General features: G+C 40.5%; 1 protein-coding gene across 3 annotated transcripts in view; it reads left to right on the top strand.

Annotated features, from left to right (window-relative positions):
- ADGRD1 (adhesion G protein-coupled receptor D1) overlaps positions 1 to 15238 on the top strand; it is a 166578-nt gene that overhangs the window by 94684 nt on the left and 56656 nt on the right. For all 3 annotated transcript variants that reach the window (XM_068157400.1, XM_068157401.1, XM_068157399.1), the window contains one exon: positions 12704 to 12807. In XM_068157400.1, coding sequence (XP_068013501.1) covers positions 12704 to 12807 — 104 coding nt within the window. The remainder of the gene's footprint in view (positions 1 to 12703; positions 12808 to 15238) is intronic.

Below are 15238 nucleotides of genomic sequence, written 5' to 3'. Positions count from 1 at the left end.
TACAACTATTATATAGCTGTGGCTGTATAAATAGAACTGGATGAAATTTTTCCACATGAACACTGGTTTTGACAGAACATCTATTTTGTTTTTTTTTGGTCTAGTTCCTGTCTCTTACAAAAAGGGGTCTGCTTTTCATGAGAAAAATGTAAATGGCTTGATGGAAAAGGACTGCCTGAAAACTGGGATGGGGAGTGTTCATCAAGAGCTGTATTTTGTTACAAAAAAGTGACTTCATTTTTCATGGGAATTCTTCATGGGTGTTTATCCTTCCATTCTCCTATGGAAAATACAATTTTCCTTTCTCTCCATCGTATGCATAAATGCAGCTCTTAGAGTAGTAAGAACAGGCAAACACTCTCTCCAAGGGCACCATAACAGCTTTTAACCTAAGGCACCAGGAAGTAGAACTAGAAAAGTAAGGTATGAATAGTTCTACTAGCCCTTGCAGAAAGGCAGGCAGATGCATAGAAAACAATGAATAAATAAAAGAGAGGAGAGGATATTGACAAGTCTAAAGGGATGTAATACAAACCAGTATGTATGCATCACCTTGAGACCTGGGAGAACACTGCTGATATGGAAATCCATGACCTCCTGAGACCAGTTTGGTGCAGGAAGTGTTCTAATTCTCTCTGGTCCTCTTAACAACATTGGTTTTCTTTATGCTCGAAAGGACCCACAAAATATAAGCTTTCCATTACAGAGACATTGAAGGTTTTACAGAATTAGCTGTTCACAACCAGAGAGTGTGGCACATTCTCTGAATTCAGAAAAAGACTAAGTGTCTCTAAGCAACAAATACTGAATGTAAGTGACTTTTCTCAGAAACATCTTGCCCCATAAATACTTGTGGTGAGCATTCCTACAGACCAGAGAGCTGAGCTTGTGTGACAACTCTTTGTCAAGGACGATGACTCCCCCCCCCCCCACCCCGTTTTACACTAAATTTGAGCAGGAATCTCCTTGCTTAACTCTATCTCTTTGTTCTTTCACATGATTAAATAAAGCTTTTTTTCCCCACTTAGAGAACAATAGCATGATCCAGACCTTGAGAGCTTTGAAGCATTTTGAACCTGCCCCAGTGCCTCCCTCCCTGCTGATATCTGTCCAGCTCATTTTCACACCTTCACCAACACCCAGCAGACCTTTCCATATGTTTGTGCATTTCTTGTGGGCATAAAATGCCTTTGTAGTTTACCAAGATTCTTTATCATGTAATTTTGTTATAAGGTACAGAACTATGCTAATACTTTATGCACCTTGGGCAGGAATTACAATGCCTCACATGGTTTTAATTTTGTTTCATAAAAATAGAATTGTAGGATATCTTGCATCTCCAGTACTTGAAGTACTGTGAGATGAGGAATGCTGGCAATTTTTTAGACATTTATGGAGCAGAATGTCATGTGGGTCTAATTTCCAAGGAGCATAGAAATGCAAGAAAGTTTTTAAGGATCAAACTGCAAGTTCTTCATTTCTTTTCCCCTTGATCTTTACTCAAAACAGGTTAGATTAATTCACTCACTATTCTACTGTATGCCAGCTGCAAGTAGTCTCCAGAGACTGAAATGTGCTGAGATGAAAAGGAATTTTTATTCCAATATTTCAGAGAAACAAATTGGGGAGGAAAAAAAAAAAAGAGATCATAAAGAAAAAAATTAAATTCTGGAATTTTAACTTCAGCGTGACAAAAGAAACCTCCTCTCCAACATTGGTGTGCTGTACAGCAGTGTGTGAAGAGAAAGAACTTTGAATGTTGTGAATTAACAAAACCCAAGCCCAGATGACATGTGTATTTTAACGCCACTCCAGATTTTATATTAGCTTTGGCAAGAGCTTGAGCGCACTAAAGCGGCAATGATCATGAAGGAAGGCTACAAACAGCACTGCTGCTGAGCTTGAGATCCATGTGTGCAGTTTAGCTGCTTTCAGCGGTGCAGGGCATTAGCAGTTGTAACAAGTTTATTTCAGGAATGAAATAACCATCTTGGAAAAACTTATGACCATGTGGTGCTCAGATGTCAGCCTGGCACTGACCTGTTAGCCTGCTGATGGATTGGCCCATGTGGAATGCTGAAATTATTTGTGTCTTTATCACTCTGCTGTCATGTCTGTGTCATGGCTGGCCCAAATTTATGCTTGCTTGCTGAGATTCATTTATCATGCTGCTCTTAACTTGAGAAACGATAGCCTTTATTTGGAGTTTTGGAGATTAGTGATCATCAACTGGTTTAAATGAGTAAGTAAGTTAACTGAAGGTAAAATGTGACCAACGATGAACAGAATGTTCCTGAAGGGACGTGTTCGGCTCTTGATTGCCTTTATGAAATTGCATGGATGAAGTCAAGGTAAATTGAGATGTCTTTTCACAGCTCTGATCAAGTTTCTAAGACTGAGAATTTTACAATTCCATCTCCCCAACAAAACAAATTGCTGGCACTTTCAAAGTGGCTGTGAAAATATCAGTTAACACGTGTAACCCTCCTGTTGGAAACTCGTTGCTCTGATCAAACTTCTCTTTCTGATGGGGAAGACTGAGGTAGAGTAAAAAAGTCTCTCAAAGCGAATCATTACAAAGGTTGCAGTCTTGAGGGTATATGTCTGACCTCCTCCTTGCTTGATCCGCAGAAAGTATTCCAGCTTTTGCTTCATCTGGTGCAGACGGAACAAGCCCATACTGCCAGCTGCCCTGCAATGTTATAGTTAGGGAGACAATGGTGCATTAATACAGCTGCAGGAGGAAAAGTAAATAATCCATTTAGTCTGACGTGTTTACACTGGCTTATGTTTGCTTCTTCTGGAGAAGGTCCAAGCAGGGGGCACCCAGGGTGATGTGCTCCCTGTGGTGGTTTTCTCGTAGTACTGCAGTACAACAGTCCTCCACTGTGCTGCAGGCTTGAACCTGGGTAGGAGCAGCAGAGGATGGAAGATGAGATGTTCCTTCCGGTAGGCATCCTCTGCTGGCACACAGCCTGGGGAGATCTCAACCTGCAATGCCACCTCCTGCACCCAGCACCCATCGATACCTCCCACTGGAGGGGAAATGACTGTTGGAGAGGTCTCATTCCTCGGGTGGGAGGAACAGATGAAATCAGGAGATGTGAGCACAGTCAGACAGAGGAATGTCATGAGGTGCTTCCTAAACAGCAGAAAACAAACCAATGTGAAATAAGCCTCATTTCAAAAGCACTCCAAAGAAAAGTCAGATGCTATTATTTTATTTTGGTCAGCTTTGCTTCCTCTCATCAGTCAGTGGGACCCTGTGCTCCTGCCAGGAAACGTGCCAGCCATCTGGCAGTTTTTATTTTTATAGTGATCCAACAACTACAAAGCATGCCAGGCTATTTGTACCATCTGCCACATAACTGTCATTTCAGCAAAGGGATGGTGGACACCTGGGGACCCAGAGTTCAAAAATTCTTTTAAAGGGGCAATCATTGTCTCCCATAGGAAAACTAAGTTTGAGGCTTGGATGCCCGTCCCCAAAGGAACTGATGCAGGGCATGACTGTAATATTGATGGCTCCTAGACCATTCTCTGAAATAGTTTTGTGGTGCATTTGGGTTTTTTCCCTTCTATTTTTCCCCCTTGCTGTCTTTTCCAGCTGTGAGGGTATAAAACTGCCTGCTGCAGTGTTCACATGTGGATGGGCATTTCCAGCAAAGTAATAGTGTCATACAATCTGCGGCAGGAATTGTTCCGCTTTTTAAACACATTTTCTGCATTTCTAAAGCTAGAAATGACTTTGTTTTTCATCTTGTTTGTAGCTCTCGTTCCATAATTCAGGAGGGAGAATCAATCAATATGTTCCGAGGTGCCCACCAATGGGACTGAAAGCAGAGAATTGTTTATAAAGGGGGGGGGGGGGGAAATACATTAAAATGTCTGCTCTTGCAGCTGGAGCTATAGAGACAACTGATAGCATCTGCAGGGAGCCCAGAATTTTGAAGAGGCTTGGGGATTTGTCTGTGAGGTTCTATTTCCTAAAGGAAGGACATCCCAAATTGCTTCTTTGGGGCAATACAGGCCTTTTTATTTTGTTTTTCACTGTTGCAACGTAGTTTGACAGCAAGTGTTGACCAAGTATGCTTGACCAAATCCAACCTGCATCCATGTTTGAGTTCATAAAGGCTGTTCTGAAAATGTTCTCACATTGTGAAGTGTTTCACAAAGAAGAGGGGTAGGTGTGTAATTGTTAAGATTACACCATTGCTTACCCAAATCTAGTAATGCTGTTATTACCCAACCACTGCAGTCAGAGAGCATTTAAAAAGCAGTTTGTAATGTTAACTTTTTTTTTTTCCTGATTTTTTTTTTCCCAACCAGATTATATGCTCTAATAAGACAATGAAATGAAATTAATGTGACATTCTCTGATTTCTGCTGTTTTGTAATTTTAATGTAATTACTTTTCTCAGCGTGCTTTTCATTGCTAGGAACGTCAAATGAATAACGCCTGAGTTCGGTCATTTTTCTTTTGTGTTGCGTGTTTAAAAATTGGAGAGGCATTGAAATAGTTTTGGTCATTGTTTATGACCATTGACACTTCATTTCACTGAAGAGATCTCCACAGACAGTTTAGATAGCCTTTACCCATCAGATGAACAAAGATAAAGCAGCCTATGTGTTTATTCTAGCAGTGCGGTGTGAACTTTCTTTGCTCTTTCTCACTCCGTCCATCTCCACCCCCCTCCTTTTTGTTGCAGTGAATGTTGTCCCTGAGGAAGAACACATCTCACTGTGTTCACAGTGTGATTGTGCATCATATTTCTTTTTGTCCTTACTATACTCATCTTTCCTGAACACTGAGCATTAATCTTGATTTTTAACTCCAAGCCATTCTTCATTCTTTTGGTATTCCATTCCTGTGCCAGTACAGCAATGTGGAGTTTGATGGGAGGAAGCGGGAGACTTTCTGTGTCTGTCCTTAATCCCATAGCATTACATGGCAAAACTTGGAGCAATGTTGCAAGACACTAAACTCCTCAAATTCCTTGGAGAATTGTTTGGCAGTTAGTGGATTTCACTCAGCAGAGGGGAACAAAATGAGACTTTTTATTTTGGAAAAGCACAAATATTTAAGAGTGCTGTAATGGTCAAAAGAACTCTTTTGTTTTTGAGAAGGATGAAACAGGACTCTATTTTAATCAGAATACTTAACAAAATAACACAGACTTCCTTCCTATGGTGAAAATGAAAGCACTGAGCCATTTGGCAGCTAGGTCTTGCTGACTAAAGGATTTCCCCTTGCACTATAAAAATGTTATGATACTGCACCTTTATCCCTCACTGCTCTTTGTTGAATATCTTTAAATGTAGTCAGCCTGTACTCCTGAGTTCAGTGTGTATTGGCCTTTTTATGCCCTTTCTCCCCAAAACATAGTGCAGGGGAAATTCAGGGCTGGCTACCTGGAGACTCGGCTGAGGTTCAAGCCACAGCTAGCTGCAGTCCCAAATCCAAATGGACATTTCTGAATCAAAGCCCAAGCCCTGCATAAGGGCGGTAGACATACTAATTTTCATTGAATTTTACTGGGAGCTGGTTATTTAATTATCCTCAACTGCTCTGAAAATCTCAGAGTCTGGCAAGAGACCATAATTTCTTTGCCTGCAAGAGCCTGGTGGACCCACACTGGGTTTTATTCTCCTCACAGCCCTCTCTGATGGACTTCAGTTTGCTGTTAATTGGAGAACAGGATGAGTCTGCTTTTGCTGGAACAGAAAGTAGAGAACAGATGTACAAGTCTTAGGTGTATTGGCAAAAGTAGCTCCTTCAGTTTCACAGAGGATAATCTGCTGTAAATACAGCATTTAGCATTTCTTGAGAAACAGGGCAAGTCTTAGGTCTGAAATTAAGGCAGAAAAAAACCCAAACAGCTTTGTGCTACACAGAGATATGAGGAAGAATTTGCAAATATCTTCTCCTTCTTCTTCTTTTTCTTTTTTCTAATCCTCAAACTTCATTATGATTTGGTACTGTTTCACAACTTGAGTCCTTCCTCCCTGCCATGCTTCCTTCAGGCTTCATTTGAACTGAAAACTTGCTGTGTGTGATTTGTAATGAGCAGCTTACCCACTGTTTGATAAGATCTTGCCCAGAACTACTTTAAAAGATGACGTGGGCTTTAAAAAGCACTAATTAATATCTTGGCAAAGACATTTGGAAAATTCTAAACTTTTCATGTCACAGTGAAGTTTTAAATAAGCAGCCACCAGGCTGGACTGGCTGTAGGAAAATGTGTCTTTAATCCCCCAAAGCCCCTTTTGTAGCACATTTATTGCTGATCCCTAGGAGCTGTGGAGTTAATAGAGAATGGGAACTCAAAAGGAGTTCTGCTGTAAATGGCTGATAAAGGTGATTGCACCGCAAAATGTGACTCTCAGAGCTCTTTTTTTGCTCTAAACTCACAGTATCTGGTACATTGTGTCTTGAGAAAAGAAGTCTCTGAATCATGTTAGAGCTTTTTTTCCCCTCCTGTCAGTAATGATTGTGCAGAGCCATTAGGTATAGCCCCACCAAAATCGCTCCTGTGATCTCAGTGAGCTGACTGAGCCTCCTGAACTAAACACAGACGTTAATTTGAGAAAGCCATAATGTTATGTACCTAACAAAGTGCTTGGCAAGCTGAAGGAAAACAGAGATTTGTATTGTTATTATTATTTAATATATAAATAAAGGCCTCACTGGACTGAAATTGAATTTCAGCAGCCTTTCTGGAGGCAATTAAAACCATTAGCTTCATCAGCCAAGGCCAGCGTTTTAATGTCTCTGAAACACTCAGGCTGCCAAAGTTAATTATTCATCCTTTTCCTAATTGGATTCAGATTGCATTTTAAAGGTGCAGCTTCAGTAGGGTTGGTTGAGCCATAATTTTTCACCCCTACCTCTCCTCCTTTCCCTCTCTGCAAGAAATGTCTCATAAGATATTGTTTCAAGCCTTTTCAGAGAGATTTGAGAGAGGATTTCAGCCCAGGCAAACAGCTCATTGCCTTGTGGCAGATCTGAGTCAGTTTGATAAACAGGGTGAAACCCAAATACCACTATCAGTAAATTAATGATGGGAATGTTTCTTTCGGATGGAAAGCTGACCAAAAGGGATGCTAACAGATAACTTACTCTTACATTTATACTTGGGGCAAAAAACAATTGACATGTCTAAAATTCCTAGTAAAGGAGTAACTTTGGGTTCATAAAATGCATAGGGTATATAAGCACATGAAAAAACATCATATTCTGTGTTCTACTGGTAAGCAGCACTAAAATACAAATGATAGGCATGATGTAGTTCTTAGATTGTAGGGCTCATTTAAGACTGAAGCATTTTCTCAATCAAGAACTTGTATTTTTTTTTAGGAGGATGCATTGCTTTTCACATGGGAGATTTCAAAGGCTGTTTAGACAATGAAATTACTGCTTTTGGTGGCTGAAATTGTGAAGTTGTAATTTGGTACATGGACAAGGTCTTTCAGCATCAGCTGACAAACTTTAAGTGTTTGGACTATGTCTGATGTGTTGCCTCTAAAAGCAGTCACAGACATTTTGCTGTATGTAAAGACGTCAATTTCAGATTAGTACTTTGACAAAATGATACTTTCTCTGGAGAAAACCAAAAGTACCTCTTTGCAAAGCAGAAAATGTGCTATCAACTGCCCAAGAGATGAATAATGAGCAAAGAAGGACAGGAGTGCAAATGTCACACAAATGAAGGTGACATCTGGAAAGAGACATTGAGTGTAGAGAGCCCTTTGTTGCCCAGACAGATCCTCTGATCTGACCAGTTGCTAATTAATGTTCCTGCAACCCATCTAGCTTTTTGCTGGGTTATTATGCTGTGTGGTATATACAGCTGCTCATTAACATTACATAAATAAGTAGGTTTTCAGTTCTAGGTACAGATCAAACAACTTTTTCCTGTGCAACCTACTGAACAAGTCTTTCAGCCTCCAAAGACCTTTGCCAGATACTTCAGAGATAAAAAGTACCATCCCATTGTAATATATTTTCATCTTCCTGTGCAATTATTTTGAAATAGATGAATTAGTTGTCACTCATTTTCTTGTTATTAACATTATATGGGGAAAATATATATGTGTGCATATATACACACACATACACACACACATACACACACACACATACATATACTTATATATATACATATATTAGAATAAAATAAACCTTTATTAGAATAAACCAAACCAGGTTGGAAGAGACCTTCAAGATCATCGTGTCCAACCCATCAAGCAATCCAACCAACCCAAACAGCTAACCCATGGCACCAAGTACCCCATCAAGTCTCCTTCTGAACACCTTCAATGATGGCGACTCCACCACCTCCCCGGGCAGCCCATTCCATAGCGCAATCACTCTTTCTGTATAGAACTTCTTCCTATATATATATATATATATATATATATATATATATTTGGAGTCTGAATTGGTATTTTTCCAGGATAATTTCTCAGGCCATCCAGTTGCCTGTGAGTTTCCAAAATACAAATGTTGAGCAATGTACTAACTTCTTTTATGAGGGAGAGCAGGGCTAAGACTATAGACTGTGACATTGCAGATGGGTGTAACTGCTGGACCCATTAGCTCTTTGTCCATGCTGTTAATGACACTTTCAAAGCAAAGGGTGCTACAGCCTAAACTAAAAGGGTGGAGATTTATATGGAGTATGATTTTTTTTATTTGACTGTTTGTCAAAGCTGAAACTAAGAAACATTTGTCTTTTAGTGTTCATGATTACTAGCACTCATGACTGCTTGAGCTCTTTTCCTCACTTTTCAGCTTGCTGCAGGGTAAGAGAATGAATACATAAACTCAAAGAAGCAAAACCTTTAAGGAGAAAAGAATGATTTTAATGTAGATTGGGACAAGTGTGAGAATCAGGCTCGTGGGACTACTTCACAGATTGCTCAGTGTTTTATTTGGTACTTTTTAATGCTATTTTCTTTAGTAAGAGCATTACAGCCTAATTAGCATTTTTGTGCTGACTACGAGATCATCCCAAATTACTCTCTTATATTCCACATCATGCACGAAGCCTGAAATTTGTCAAGAGGACAAACTGAGGCAAGATGAAATCAGAGCAGTGCAATTAATAGGAAATGGTTTCTTAATTGATGATGCACAATGCTTTGACACTCCAGGTATTTCTTAAAAATTCTGTGTGCTTGTTATCCCTTACAGTGTGAGTACAGACATGCCACATCCAGCTGAGCTTAACAGCTGGGTTGTGAGTAGTTAGTACAGACCTGAAATTTTAAATACAGGTTTGCTCCTCTCCCATACATATACCTGTATTTAGAAATGAGGCTTCACTGCCTGGAAATAATTTCAGGCCTGTTTTCTCATGCTGTATCCTTCCCCCTGCAATTTGTATCACCCACAGGGATGGAGCTTCTATGAACAGGGACTGCTCTCTTGCATTTCTCCAGCCCAACAGTTCAGTTTGAGAACCCCTGTCAGGCTTCAACTTTCCTTTAATAGAATAGAATAAACCAGGTTGGAAGAGATCTTCAAGATCATCACGTCCAACCTCGCATCCAACCCACCTAATGAACTAAACCATGCAACCAAGTACCCTATCAAGTCTCCTCCTAAATACCTCTAATGATGGCAACTCCACCACCACCCCGGGCAGCCCATTCCAATGGGCAATTACTCTCTCTATGAAGAATTTCTTCCTAACATCCAGCATCCAGTCTAAACCTCCCCTGGAGCAGCTTGAGACTGTGTCCTCTTGTTCTGGTGCTGGTTGCCTTGGAGAAGAGACCAGCCCCCGCCTATCTATAACCTCCCTTCAGGTAGCTGTAGAGAGCAATAAGATCTCCCCTGAGCCTCCTCTTCTCCAGGCTAATCAACCCCAGCTCCTTCAGCCTCTCCTCATGGGGCTTGTGTTCCAAACCCCTCACCAATAAATACACTGATTCAAAACTACTTACAGGCTTTCTACCTCTCGTGCTAGGTAGGATGAGAATATGAACTACAGTGAGGTTGCTTTTTTCTTTTGCTACAGTGAGGTTGCTTTTGAAATGGTTGTTACCAGAAGTAGGTATTGATTTGAGAGTGTCGTTCTTGAAGCGTCTTCAGATTTTGGTTGTGTTTACCAGAGCAAGACCAGTTCCCAGTTCATAGATGTGGGGACCTATGTAGGTTATTTTAGGTCTGAATGAGTCTTCTACAGTTTGTTTATAAGAGATTACTTTTTTCCTTTTTTGTTTTTTGGTTCTAAATAAATCAGGATCTACTTGGGAGAATTTGATTGTTTATAAGAGATGACTTTTTCCTTTTTTTTTTGGTTTCTAAGTAAATCAGGCTTTACTTGGGAGAATTTGGTTCATGCTTTGTCTTGCTCTGCAGGGGTTTCTGGAGGCAAGCTGAACTAATACCTAGAGAAAGACTTTCTTAGAGGCATCTTAGTTATGATAGAAATTAGTTCTATCTTCTCTTGGGTTACTTCAGAAAAAAACCAAAGGCTTTGATTTTTTTGCCTTTTCCACTAGATGGACCCGCTGTATCTTCTTTCCTTTACCAACCTTACCCACCTTTGCCCACACCAACACTGTGACAGACCACTGTCAATCTACATGAGCGGTGAACAGCTTTGACCTCTGTAGGGAACATTTTGTGGCTGCAGGTGCTGGGAGTAAAAGGAGTGGAAGAAAGCCCTGAACCACTGAGAAGTACTGTTGGAGAGTGCTTTGAAGCTCAAAAAGCTCCCTCAGCTTTCCTCCTTTCACTGTAGAACTCCAAGATGCCTGTAGCAGGAGAATGGGATGTGTATTGGAGCAATCAAGAAATAGGTCCACACATTTGAGGTCTTTTCCAACTTTACTGTTTCTATGATTCTATGATTTGGGACATGAGTATCCCTGATGACAAAATAATTTCTAAATTGCCTAATTAACTGTGGAAGTAATTCCTGTTTCATGGATAATCTGTGAAGATTGGCTATGCATTGCTTCTCTGGGGGATGAGGTTAGGAATTATATGGACCTCTGAAGCTTGTTCAGCATACAGAACCTCTTTTGTTTCTGCAACCGATGCTATCCAAGCCAGGGAAAAGAAATGTGTCTTTGGCTGAAAGAGAAGAAAGACTAAAGAGCTGCATCATATTTCCTAGGAACAGTAACACCATAGCAACAGTTGTCTTTCAATGCTGCTGCTGCTGCTGCATTGCTTAATAGTTCTCAGATTGCTGAGTGATCCACAATCTATTCTGCTGTTCCACTGCACGTGAGCAGAAACTGCTCACAGATAATGACAAGAAAACAAAACACAAATAAAACACACCAGTTTTGTCTGCATTGAAAAAGATACTTATTTAATTCTTTTTCCTCATGCTATTTCTCTCCTTTAAAAGATATTTTAGTGGGAAGTTTATTGGTAGAAGTGGCAGCGATAGTGAATAAATACTTTGTTTGGGAGCAATTTCTAGTGCTCATGTGAAAAATAATAGAAAATTCCAAACTGTGAGAAAGAATTAGTTTTTTATTAGATAGCTTCTGTGTAAAACAAAAAAAAGGGGGTGGGGGGTGGGAAATTATGTTGTTCCTTCCAGTATTGTTAAGACTAAATAACTATTCTGAATGAGCTTTGAGCTAGAAGTTTATGGCAAATAGACATTGAAATGAAACTCTATTTCAAGCATCAAACTTTTTGATTGACTATCTCTCTCTCTCTCTCTCTCTCTCTCTATATATATATATATATATATATACAGATATTCAGCTATTCAGTTTATGAAAATGTCAGCTCTTTCCCAATTCAAGTCAGGAAAAAAATGCTTGAAAATTCTTCTGAGATGAGAAAGCTTTTTCCTGCTTAGCTCTATTCTGCTTATTATATATTCATACCTCCTGGCTCCCTTTGTTGGGTGTGTCTTCATTTTTTTTTTTGCCATTCATTATGGGAATTTGCATGGAAAATTAAAGTACACTTTCTGATTAACTTAGGATGAGTGGTCAAAACACACTGTCCCTTCCCCATTGAACCTGTCCAGGTTTTAACCTGGTGGTGGATGCTATGGAGTTACAGATTGAATGCTCATGAAAATTGAATAACTTGTATAAAAGGTGCTTATAGGTTAGAACAGAGGTTGAGACAAAGAGCTTACACTCTGACTGCTCATGCTGGGTCTTGTCCGTGGTTTTCCATTCTGTAGATGTCAGTCCAGCTCCTTTAACAGGCACTGAAAACATGATACATTAAACAAAACAAGTGGGCTATAAATGGCCTGTGATTTATGGGTCATCTCGGTTTGTCAGTTTTCACTGCTGTGAAGCACTTCTGGTATTTGCACAACGATGTAAATTATTGCAGCATGAGAGCATTAGCAGAGCGCCCTGCGAGCTGTGAAAGATCCCATTGCTGACATTGTTTGTGCAGCCCAATAAACTGCTCAGATTTCAGGCTTGAGGATGTCACAGCAGCAGAGAAAGTGGCTGATTTATGAAATCAAAGAGGGAACCAAAATGCCAGGGGGCATGTGGATGCCCCGGCTGTGTGACTGAGTTTGGAGTTGGCTCTTCATTTCCAGTGTTAGAAACTGCCTCAAATGGTTGTGATCATCAGCTTAGATATGGGTGGATGGATTAGGAAATGCAGTGTGCAGAGGGGCTGACCTGTGGTTCTATAGTGTAATAAATGCATTAAGTTTTTGTCTTGTTTTGTTTTGTTTTGCTTTGTGTACAGCTAACGAGAGAACACCAGGTGGCCCTCTCCTCCATCACTTACATTGGCTGTGCTCTGTCCATCTTCTGCCTGACGATCACGCTGGTCACATTTGCTATCTTGTCGTGAGTAATTTTAACTTAATACCTGCTGAGCAACTGTCATGCAGAAAAGCAAACAGTGCGTTTCAGGCCACTGGTTAGGATCCCTTCGGGTGCTCAGGATAAAACAAAGGCTATTAATTCTGTCACCTTCCTTGCTTAGATTGTGTATGTGTATTTGTAACGGTTGGTTATTTCTACATTATTTTCATTTCCTGAAATGGGGTGGTCTTAATATAGCTAGCTATTTCCATTCTATGAGGGATTACTGCAATTTTTTTTAACCTCTCCCCACGTCTCACTGTAGTTCAGACATCTTTCATGGAGGCTGTAGGAGGGCTTGGTCTGGAGCTTAGAAGAATATCAAACAAGAACTGTGGAATCCCTTTGCCCCACTACATATATTTTTGGATGGTTTGGAGAGTACAGTCAGTACTTTGTGCTTTTCAACTGTCTTGTATGTAAGGCAGTGTGTTCACAAAGATATTCCCAGTAAGGAAGGCTTGGGCAACTTCCTCACTTGTCTTTTTTAAATTCAGCTTCTATGCAATTACATCATATATCCAACATTTATTTTCAAGTATCTTGCTGTTCTCTGCTAGGATAGTTTTCTAATGTGTTGGTTTAGTAAGATGAAGGATGCTAAAGGCAGTGTGAAATTGACTCCATGGCTTATGTTTAAATCCTCTGGATCACTCCATCCTCCTGGCTGTAACACAGCAGCCCCTTCAAGGGCTCTCTGCACTGGAAAGGTTTCTGTCATGGGGCACTTAGGGTCTTTATGTCTGTTTATATTCCAGTACTGACAACTGAGTTTGAGGTTTCTGTCTAAATAGAAAACAGAAAACCTAAAAAGGAGTAAAGTAACTTGTCTGAGGTCATGCAGCAGATCAGGAGCACAGCAAGGAATAGGATTCTCCTCTCCTTCAGCACACTAAACTATGTTCTTCCTACTCATGAGTTCAATTTTTGATTTCTGTGCCTAAGCATGTCTTTTGGACATCCTGTTAAGAGGCCAGTTTCTAGGAAAAAGGACTTGCTGAAACCTAGTAAACTGATTGCAATGTTTGTTTGTTCCAAGCCCTGTATTATTTCCAAGTCTCAAGATCTGTGTTGGTCATAGTTGGATTAAGTGTGTAATGCATGGCAAAATCCACTCGAAATAAATCCAACATCTGCCTATCTGGCATCGCACTGTTGGCATGTTTAGGCTGAAGGGAATGATCTGCTCCATTTTTGCCTGAGTCCAAAACTGAATGTTACAGTCTTTAGAGAGTGGAAAAAAAAATAATAAAAAAAGAGCAAAAGGAGATGGCATTGCTGCAGTGGGGCTGAGAACCCCTCAAGAAACCAGAGGCAAGCAGAGTACTTGGAAAGAGAGCTTTGGACCCAGCTGACTGTCACAGGGTTAAATACCCCACATACATACGGGATCATTCAAAGTGCCAATTAGACAATTTGATTAGGTTTTCTCTGGAGAGCAGGGCCTCATTAAACAGCCAAAGTGAAATTTTGCAATGTAGTGTTAGATGACCATGAGGTAAGTGGAGAGGAATCTGGCAAGTATCTTTGCTACTCCACATACTGGCGACAGCAGCCACTTCCCAGGGGGACAGTCCTGGGTAACGATGTTCCAGTTTGCAGCTACGTGAGGTTCCTTATTCGAAAGCCACTGGCACCAGGCAGTGCAACTTGTCTCTGGATTACTTCCAGGACATCAATACTTCCTGTCTCCCTCTTTGCTCCTTTCTAATGGATCACTAGCTACAGCAGTGCTGGAGTAGAAAGGCTGACATCAAGCCATCATCAGCGTTGTCCAGTTTGTGTCACCCCACTGCGGGGGCACATGTGATGTGTCACCAGTGGTTGCAGAAGTCATCACCATCCAGCATGATACCACAAAAAGATGAGAGTGCTTACTGTTGTGTGGATTATGCACTGCCACACAGCCAAAGAAATGGTCTCCTGAAATGATGGTAGTAGGGGCTGGCAGGCAGAGTGGATGAAAACAGAGAATCTGTTATCACTAACACTGTTTTTTAAAGGAAGGAATAGAATTATGCAAAAGGCCTGAAATGTTCAGATAAATGTTTTTGTTTGTTTCCCACTTCCTATTTCTGGGTAAGAACAGAAACACAAGTTCAGAAGACTCCTAGGAGAGCATGTTCTTGTCAGATTTCCAGCTGATTTCTGAGAAGCCAAGAGAGATATGTTGTAATCAAGGGCAGGTCTCTGTCAAGATAGGCACTGCCCATCCATATAAGCAGCTATAGTTCCTGTGCTCAATAGCTGGTAATAGTAAAGTCAGAATTGTAACCAAAATCTTTTCACATTCCTTTATTTCTAATACAAGCAAATACCAACAAAATCAAACCAGAAACCTGTGGCCCAGTGTGGATTAGATGGTTCCAGGTGCAATATGCTTCTGTTAAGTGGAGATCTGATGTCCCTGGCT

Source organism: Melanerpes formicivorus, unplaced genomic scaffold, assembly GCF_026170545.1.
Source record: "Melanerpes formicivorus ecotype bairdi unplaced genomic scaffold, bMelFor1.0.p_v2 SCAF_36, whole genome shotgun sequence".
Taxonomy (NCBI): domain Eukaryota; kingdom Metazoa; phylum Chordata; class Aves; order Piciformes; family Picidae; genus Melanerpes; species Melanerpes formicivorus.
The sequence above is the reverse complement of the archived record's forward strand: the minus strand, read 5'-3'. Positions and strand labels throughout refer to the sequence as shown.